At 39.0% G+C, this 10,117-nt stretch overlaps 1 protein-coding gene across 4 annotated transcripts in view; it reads left to right on the top strand.

The window, feature by feature from the left end:
* The window catches only part of pspc1 (paraspeckle component 1), a 42,308-nt gene that overhangs the window by 6,704 nt on the left and 25,487 nt on the right, over nt 1-10,117 (top strand). For all 4 annotated transcript variants that reach the window (XR_001572415.3, XM_070544218.1, XM_070544217.1 and 1 more), the window contains exons 4-7: nt 606-701; nt 772-968; nt 1,567-1,651; nt 2,493-2,598. Coding sequence is in view for 3 of the 4 variants with exons in the window: in XM_070544218.1 (XP_070400319.1) it covers nt 606-701; nt 772-968; nt 1,567-1,651; nt 2,493-2,598 (484 nt within the window). In the remaining variant the exon portion in view is untranslated. The remainder of the gene's footprint in view (nt 1-605; nt 702-771; nt 969-1,566; nt 1,652-2,492; nt 2,599-10,117) is intronic.

Below are 10,117 nucleotides of genomic sequence, written 5' to 3'. Positions count from 1 at the left end.
AGTCCATATATTCAGACTTTCGGTCCATATATTCAGACTTTGGTCCATATATTCAGACTTTCGGTCCATATATTCAGACTTTCGGTCCATATATTCAGACTTCGGTCCATATATTCAGACTTCGGTCCATATATTCAGACTTTCGGTCCATATATTCAGACTTTCGGTCCATATATTCAGACTTTCGGTCCATATATTCAGACTTTCGGTCCATATATTCAGACTTCGGTCCATATATTCAGACTATATTCAGACTATTTGCTTTTATATGAAACTTTTTTATATTTGCACTAAAGTCCAAAAGTATGTAATTTGTTAGTTATTACTTGATTGTGCAAGCTACCTCACAGAAGTGATCTGTTTGTTAAAAGAGTTGCTAAATGGAAATTAAATTAAAATAAAGGAACATTCTGGTCCTGTTTCTTCGTTTTCTTTATTCTTTTTTATGTATCGAAAGTGTCGGCTCGGGTTTTCGGCATCAGCAGATTCTCTAAATCAAATGACTCAGACTCGAGGGCAAAAAGAACTGATCGGGAACATTTTCATTCTGGGAAAGTTGGCCTCACAATAAAGGGTTGTTTCATCATTCCTTTATCTTTCCCTAGTACGCCTTGTCCTGCCATCGTGGAGCCCATGGAGCATTTTGATGATGAGGAGGGTCTACCTGAAAAGATGCTACAGAAAACTCCAAAGTACCATAAGTGAGTGAAGTTTAAGTACTTATGAAACGCTTAAACGATTTTATGAGGCGTGCTTTATTCTTTTCTGCAGAGAGCGAGCGCATCAGCCACACTTCGCCCAGCCCGGCACGTTTGAGTTTGAATACTCGTCTCGCTGGAAAGCTCTGGACGAGATGGAAAAACAGCAACGAGAGCAGGTGGACCGGAGCATTAAAGAAGCCAAAGAAAAACTGGAGGCTGAACTGGAATCTGCTAAACACGAACACCAGTTGATGTTAATGAGACAAGGTAATGACATGATGTTTATTTTTTAGCCAGTCATCTTTATTTTTTATTGGTATTGGGGTTTATTTTTTTCCAGTTATTTAAAAAGTAAAAAAATCTTTAGAGTAACTAAACTCAAAAGTAACAAATTTTTGCTAATTAACTGTACAATTGGGTCTTAACAAATGCAATCTTTCTGTTTCTGTGCATTTTTTGACATGTTTGTGTAAACTTGATTACATCTAGAATCTAGGTCTAAAAACGTCTCAGTGCTGCCCCCTGTGGCAGAACAGCGGCTACTGCATTTTAAACTTGTGATTGGCTGGGGCTAGGACAATTTCATGTCATCGGTACAGTCTCCTCCCACTCCTCCCTCCCAGGATGGAAATTCCCCACACTTGGTCATGCCACTCGTGCCTCCTGGCAACGCCCACTTTCATGGCATTTTTCAAATTTTGACTAGGGGTGGAGTTACATTATCTGATGGTGTGCAGTCCCTCTTTAAAGATTTTAAATCAGCTGAATTCGGTGTTCCACAAGGTTTTATTTTAGGAATCCTGTTTTTTTTTTTTTTTTGTTTCTTTGCCGATTATTTTAAAGTAAATTTTTCTTTGTTTCCCAGATCTAATGAGACGTCAGGAGGAGCTGAGGAGACTGGAGGAACTTCGAAACCAGGAGCTGCAGAGACGACAGCAGATAGAAATGAGGTTTGTCTTTTTTTTTTCCTATGAATTAAAACCTGACCGGGAATTGTGAGAAAAGCTTCTCCCTCCTACTGTTTCCATCCATCCATCCATTTTAATGCTGCTTATCAGGGGTCGGGTCGTGGGGGCAGTAGCCTACTCAGGGAGACCCAAGCCCTTTTTCCAAGCAATGCCGTCAATTCGCCGTGGCGGCATCATGGACCCTTAGGACGTTTAGAAGTGGTCAGACCGTGGCGGTGATGGGGCGCAATCATGTCTCTTTCTGTTTATCTTGGACATAACTTACTTTTTTTTTGCGATTGAAGCCGCGCTAACAACGAGCTAATGCTAACATGATCATCCAAAGACATTACTCCTTTACATCTAGGTTCCACAATGATGCCAACAACAACAACAAAAAAGAGTCAAACTTCTTTTCTTGCTAGCCTTTATATTAGCCATCAGCAGATTAAATGGCTAACAGCCATAAAACAGGTAAAGAGCTCCTCTAGTGCACGTACCCATCCCACAAAGCGGTTGAGGGTGGTTTCTGGTCAGCAGACGGCTGCAGAGTGCTATCCAAGGTGAAGATGGTAAAGTTACTACCCAGTGAATCACTGAAATCAGCTTTTAAAGTTGATAGAGTGGCTTAAAGTGGTAAACTGTTTAGTGTTGCTTTAAGACAAATTTAATTGTTTATTTGGTTTAAAGCTCAAACCAATTAAAGCTACTGTTGTTAGCAAGTCGTGTTGTTTGCTTGTGGCCGACTGGTATTATTGAAGTTTAAAATACAGATCATTTACGCCGGTTTGTGGTTTTGTTCTGTGCTTCACAGCTTTTATCTGATTTTATTTGTTCTCCGCAGACACGAGGAGGAGAGGAGGAGGAGAGAGGAGGAGATGTTGAGACACAGAGAGCAGGACGACCCGAGACGACAGCAGGGCGGCTTCAAATCAAGCTACCATGAAAACGTGAGTGCACTCACACACGTATGATCTATCAGATATTTGTTGCTATCACAGAAGAATGTTGTGACATTTCATTTGTACAGTTTTTGTTAAATTTAACATTTTCGATTTTGGTTGACCTTTGCGTTTAGTTAAAGTGTCCCATAACTAATGCAAGTATCAGTCGGTGTTTAATATTTATATTTTGTCCAGTGCAGTGATTCTGAAATATAACACTTTTTTTTTTTTTTTTTTACTAATACGTCTCTTTTGTAACGTTATCTGTGATTCTATCCCTCTGTGTGGATCTCTGGAACCTGTTGTCAGGGCAACAACCAGAAGCTTCAAAGTTGTATTTATCTTTCAAAATGACTTCATGAAGTCAGACCAGTGATTGTAGAGCATGCTCAGTGGTTACTGTTGCTACAGCATGTATGAATACTTATGGTGGCCCAGAAGGTTCAATGGAATACAAAATCCACAACAAAAACAGAAGTAATAATTAGGGATGGTCCGATCACTAGGGCTGTAGCGAAGCCTCGACTACGTCGACGGCTCGATTCTAAAAATTTGTCGACGTCAGATCCGGAAGTCGACGCACCGCGCCCACTTGTTGCATCCCCAGGAGTTTGTAAATAGAGGAGGAATCTGCCTGTTTTTCCTCTAGTTCGCCCTCTTCTCCGCCTTCACTAACATCTCCGCCAAATACCGAAGACCCGGAACAACGTCCGTCCGCTACTAGGTTCCTTTCCTGTTTTGCCCGCCTTCGTCTCCCGGCAACGGACAACAACTTCCGGGGTCAGATGCGCTGCTTCGTGCCTACCGCAGATGTAGAAAATCACCGGGAGCGCTTCTCCCTTCATTAAGGAGCTTCTTTCAGACATTAGGAGAGCTGTTTTGGTGGTAGCAGTCTCTCCTCCGTGCTGGTCTGTTTGCTGCTGGGTGTTTTTGGTTTATTTAAACTTGGTAACTTGAACTTAACGTTGGTAAAGCTACTGTTAGCATCTTCGCTAACAGCTTCTTGCGTTGGGATAAGCTGTTACGTTTTGGTTTAGAGTTCATCTTTTTTGTGGTGTAGATCTCCCTTTTATTACATTTAGAGTGTTGTGGGTTTTCGGTTTAGTGTAAAATATCACCTGAGTTTGGTTTAACCCGTAAGACCACTCGCCTCACGCACATAAGTGACCAAAACAAAGCAGCATGGAGACACTCCATCTTCTACCACCTCTCAGGCAGCAGCCTGCACTCCCAAGTTCTACACGTCACCAGAACATAACCAACCGCAACACAATAAAAGCAGTGTTATACAAAATGGAAGGCCTGTAGTGTTTATTCTCTTACAGTAAGAATTTATCAATTTTTTGGAGGAATTTATTTGAGATTTTCTGGTTTTTGTTAATTGTGCAATAGAAAAATAATCATTAGATTAATTTTCTAAATAGTCATTAGAATAGTCGACTATTCGATAAAATAATCGTCAGAATAATCGTTTTAAAAATAATCGTTTACCCCCAGCCCTACCGATCACCTGATTGGAAATCTGGTCCGATTGTGTGATTTTAGGATATAACTAAGCAACAAACATTACTTTTTAAATTCTTGAGAAAGAGGTTCTCAAACAGAATGTTGGGGAGTTTATTTTAGAGATATAAAAGAATGAGAAAGCAGTCCATGATTCAATCTAAAGGGTTTAATTTCATTATTGCAATATTGAAATGAGGAGATGTCACAGAGGCTTTTCCCAAAGCAGCCTCCGGAGTGGACCCCTCCCCGCCCTCACCCAATGGGCAACACATTCTCACACCCAAGGCATCAAAATATGACGCGTGTGACCAAGCCTCAATATATGGCGATTCGGGACGCCCAAGCGAGACGCGCTTGGGCGTCCCGAATCGCCATATATTGAGGCTTGGTCACGCGTCATATTTTGACGCTTTGCCTGTGAGAATGTGTTGCGATGGGGAGAACAAAGGAAGGCCCAACAGTGTTATTTGTAGGTGTGATCTGTACCCTTACCTTTGGGTCATGCTTACAGGAGACGGGGGTGTAAACGATGCTTCTCCTGCTCTTTGAAGCAAAACTGTCAGGAAACTGTAGCGACAAAGAAAAACTTTTATGGCCGTCATAAAACCAACTTCTCTGGCCCCACTGTAAGCTTGTAAGGGTCAAATAAGTAAGATAGATCAAATTGATCCTTTACAGGAATAATAAGGGCTTAGTTTTAATTCAACAAGTTCCTCTACATCACTAGTCTTGGTTTCACAGACGACACCACCATAAAGTCCCACAATTTAAGGTAGTCTGGGAATTCAGGCACCATATGATGTTGCAGTTAGCTAACACAGAGCATAGTTGTCACCTCAAAAGAGAGAAAATGTCTGTAATTTGGATGTACTTTTAAATAAACAGCAAAGGGAGTTTAAAACACGTGTAATGTGTACAAACTGGGCCTTTAATGTGGTGGAAAAGGTAGCGCTGCTTTCAACACTGATGCACCACCTTTAAAAAACTGACCCTGCTCAGTTCGCTGAATCAATGCAGGTAATTAAACCGACACTAAAAGATACATTAAGAAGCCATTATGGAGGACAGAATACAAGATAGGTCTCTACGCAGACGATGTTCTGCTGACTCTCGCGGACCCAGAAAAAAGTCTGCCCAACCTATTGACAAAGATGGAAATGTTCGGAGAACTCTCTGGATATAAAATAAACATCCAAAAAAATCCAAGTGATTACACATAATTACACACCTACGGCAAGGATCAAAAACATATCCAAATTTAATTGGAACAATGAAATAATTACATATCTCGGTATTAAGATCCCCAAAATACTGACAGACATCTATGAAATAAATTACTCACCAATTACAAAGGAGCTAAAAGAAAACATCAAAAGATGGAGCATACTGCCACTTGATTTATATAATAGAATCGACACGATCAAAATGAATATATTGCCTCGACTACTTTTCCTCTTTCAATCTATACCGGTACATATACAAGCCAAACAATTTGCACTATGGAACAGAATGCTCTCGGGATTTATATGGAAGGGCCGCAAACCTAGAGTTAAATACACAACACTACAACTGCCTAGGGAGAAGGGTGGACTTTCCCTCCCAAACTTAGAAAGTTATTTTAAAGCAGCACAATTAAGATATTTACTCTATTGGTGTGACCCATTGTATGTGGCAAAATGGAAAGATTTGGATATGACACAATTAAAATTACCACTACAGACAATACTAGGAGATAAAAAATTATATCTGGAAAAGAAAAAAAGAGTTAAATGAATGGACTAAAACACCTTTAAAGATATGGTTTGACGAATGTGAGAAACATGAATCAGACACCAACATAAAACAACTTAGATGGGTCACAAGCGATAGGGAATTCTCCCCGGCACAAATAGATGGCCGCTATGCGGACCATTTTGCTCAATAGCAGGGAGGGATGGACTACATAGTTTTGACAAATTAAGGGACACATATGGTCTGGAAAACCTGGATTTTTTTAGATATCTCCAGGTCAGGTCTTATTTCAACTGTAACATAAAAAACACGGAAGAACAGAGGGACGGCCTAGTCTCCCTTATAAAAGAGGCTCATCAAAGTAAGATTAAAAACAAACAAATTACTAAACTTGATGAGAATCTACAATCACTCAAAGACCAATCAACTAATTATATAAAAATTAAATGGGAAAGGGAAGCACAAATCACCATATCGGATGAAAGCTGGGCAACTATATGTGAAACACAGAGGAAAACTACCAGTTCGGGTTACTGGAGGGAATTCACTTGGAAAAATTTTACCAGGTTCTTTATAACCCCTAAAATAAAATGCAAACAGAGAGGCCAACAGAGAGAAGGGCATTGCTGGAGACAATGTGGGGAAAACATGGCAGACCACTTCCATATTTTTTGGAAATGTCCGGTAATTCAGCCATATTGGAGGGAGATGGTCGACACAATGGCAGTCGTGACGGGTTGTGAGGTAGTTAAGGATTTCTGTACTGTTTACTTGGGTGATATCCCATCAGTAGTCCCCACAAGAGACAAATATTTAATGAATATCATGCTGGCAGCAGGCAAAAAAGCGCTTACCAGGAAATGGCTAGAGAAGAATGCCCCAACAAGGAAAGACTGGCAGGGAATAGTCGAGGAAATATATAAGATGGAAAAACTGACAGCCTTTTTGAACCTTAAATTAGACAGTTTTCATAAGAATTGGGAGAAATGGGAGAGATTTACTAACAGCAATACCACACAATGATGGAGGGCAGGTAGTATAACTAAGGTTTAACCTACTCCCATATGTTTACTGGAAGTGGAAGAGCCTGTTGTGGATACGAACACTTTATAATGGACTGGAAACACCCGGTAAGAACACCATCAGAGGCGGAACATTAAGGGCTACATAGACCCCGATATATGGACAAAACCAGAGGTCATGGGACTCTGAAGAGAAAGGAGGATGGCTCGCCCGGAACAGGGCGGACCCGACGGTTCCACTGTGCCAATTGTTATTGTTATTGTTGTTATATGTTCTATGTACCTTAACAAAACTTTCAATAAAAAGAGAATATATATATATAAAAAAAAAAGATACATTAAGAAACCAAAAATAATCTACGGACAGCAAAAATGCCAAACAGCAGCATGTTTACCACTGTGGATGAGCGTCTGTGGTGGTAATTGACGGGTTCTGCTCTCTCCTTGAGTCGCAGTACGACCTGCTTTCTCTTCTTACCTTTACAGACAAAGCAGCTCTACTGGTGTTTTGCAGAAAAAAGTTATTTGTCATTGAAAACAGCTGCGCACTTAGTAGACTACTCTTACTTGTAGTATTAACACGTTTCTTATACAATTAATTAATTTATTTTTATATATATTCTTAATATTAGCACGTTTCTTATTAAATTAATTAACAATTTACTTTTACATATATTCTTAATACTAACACGTTTCTTATTAAATTAACAATTTATTTTTACATATATGCTTAATATTAACTTGTTTCTTATTAAATTAATTAACAATTTACTTTTACATATATTCTTAATACTAACACGTTTCTTATTAAATGAACAATTTATTTTTACATATATGCTTAATATTAACTTGTTTCTTATTAAATTAATTAACAATTTACTTTTACATATATTCTTAATACTAACACGTTTCTTATTAAATTAACAATTTATTTTTTATAAATGCTTAATAGTATTAACACGTTTCTTATACAATTAATTAATTTATTTTTATATATATTCTTAATATTAGCACGTTTCTTATTAAATTAATTAACAATTTACTTTTACATATATTCTTAATACTAACACGTTTCTTATTAAATTAACAATTTATTTTTACATATATGCTTAATATTAACTTGTTTCTTATTAAATTAATTAACAATTTACTTTTACATATATTCTTAATACTAACACGTTTCTTATTAAATGAACAATTTATTTTTACATATATGCTTAATATTAACTTGTTTCTTATTAAATTAATTAACAATTTACTTTTACATATATTCTTAATACTAACACGTTTCTTATTAAATTAACAATTTATTTTTACATATATACTTAATATTAACATGTTTCTTATTAACTCATTCACTGCCAATGACGACTAAAGTTGTTATTAGCAATTGTTTGCTGTGTGAGCGGCGGACGAGCCCCCGCACCGTGAGAACAAACATCTCAGCTCTAAAGCCGATCTTCATCCGTATACGTCACAAGTCACATGATCAGGAAGCAGAAAATCCATGTGTTAGGAGATCGTTTTGGGCCGCTGCTGTAAAAAAAGGTGAGGCGCGAATCGTAAAAGCTTCTGCCGATCACAATTCAACAACGGATTATGAACGAACGCATAACGCTCGAAAAGCGCAGATCCTTCCTGATGTAAGAGGTGAGTCTCCTCTTTGTTTTGGTAGTTTTGGCGTTGACGTCATCCTAGCGTGTAACGTTCTGACTCTTAAAAATAACACTAAAAACACAGAAAAATGCTGGCAGCGAAGGGCTTTTCGCACTAGGAGAAAGCTGGCAGTTAATGATTTAATGTACTTCTTAAACAAGTGACGTTTTACGGCAAACAAACTGAAGAAATTACATAAATACAGAAAGAAGGAAACACATCAATGATGAAAAATAACTACTCTAGTACTCTAGTGTGTTCTCCTTTTTTTAACGCATTTCTAAAGTATCGGATTGCGACTCGGTATCGACAGATTCTAAAAATCAAATTACACTGAATCGGATCGGGGGCAAAAATCGTGATCGGAACATCTTTAGTAATACAAAAGTGGTAAAAAGTACTACAATAAAATAACATAGAACTGAAGTTATGGTTAACTGGAACTTATGCTAAAACATAAGTTGTGTATGCCTAAAATGTACTTGAATGAGGGACACCAGCAAGCTTTAGGGGTTGTTTAGTGACTCAGTGTAAACACACGCTGTAAAAATTGCTTTTTGGACATAATAAGGATATTAGCATAACTTTTAGTAGGGGTGCAATAAATCATCATTGATCTGTGATCCGTTCGGATCTCTGTCTACGGTTGGGCATGCTCACGGTCACATGGAGGGCCGAGGCGCTGCCTGTTCAGCAGAGGCAGAAGGGGCTTGAAAACCACCTGCATTGTTTAAGCTGCATGCATAGGAGCATTTTGGCTTCCCTGTAAAATACGACGTTGATGCAAACTGTAAAAAAAGGAACATACACACGCGCATCTTTAGTCTGCCGGCGCAGCGCCGTGCACACGTACCGCCAAACGCTGTGAAAGGAGGGAGGGGGTGGCGCACACAAAGTGTCTGGGACAGTTATTATGTTAATGTGGTGGGACCTGTAAATGTTGTTGGGGCAAATACGTAAAAGAGGACCAAAGTAAAATATACAGTGGGACTGTGGCAAGCCGTTTTAACATTTAATCTGCAATCAGCTCTCTCTGTAATCCATATTTTTTTTAGCAAGTTGCAGATTGAGCAGGAAAGTGTTGCAGTAATAAAGAGAGCAAAGTTATTTGTCTTGTCTTTTCTTTCTGCTGATCCAATAATCGATCCAGAAATAATTTCCTTTCTCAGATTTTGTGACATTTCTCTTCCACATAGAGCCATTGTTGACAACGTGAAATGGGAAGGGCTTTTCTTTGTCACATAATAATCTTTCACCCCTGGATCACATCAGACGCAGAAGCGTGACGATGCGACGCGAAGCGCCGTGGAACAAAGACCGCTTCTATTCGGCGCCCGTGTTGACCTACAGTCTCGTTCACATCAACTGTGCAGCGATTGTTTGGGCGCATGCTCTATTTTCTCCGCGAGCCGCATCAATTCTGGCAGGAAGTCGAACCAAAACAGACGAGGCAGGCTGGTAAATTTAACAAAATGAAGAAAATTTTCTAAGCAAAACACCGCGACTGATGAATGTAATAATTTTTGTGTATCTGAACAATTCTCGCCTGATGTGACCAGAGGAGCAGCAGGCGGCTTCACAGCTGATGTCATAGTCACCTGTCTGCTGGA

The sequence above is a fragment of the Nothobranchius furzeri genome, chromosome 14 (assembly GCF_043380555.1).
Source record: "Nothobranchius furzeri strain GRZ-AD chromosome 14, NfurGRZ-RIMD1, whole genome shotgun sequence".
Taxonomy (NCBI): Eukaryota; Metazoa; Chordata; class Actinopteri; order Cyprinodontiformes; family Nothobranchiidae; genus Nothobranchius; species Nothobranchius furzeri.
This window is presented reverse-complemented; position numbering and strand designations above follow the sequence as displayed.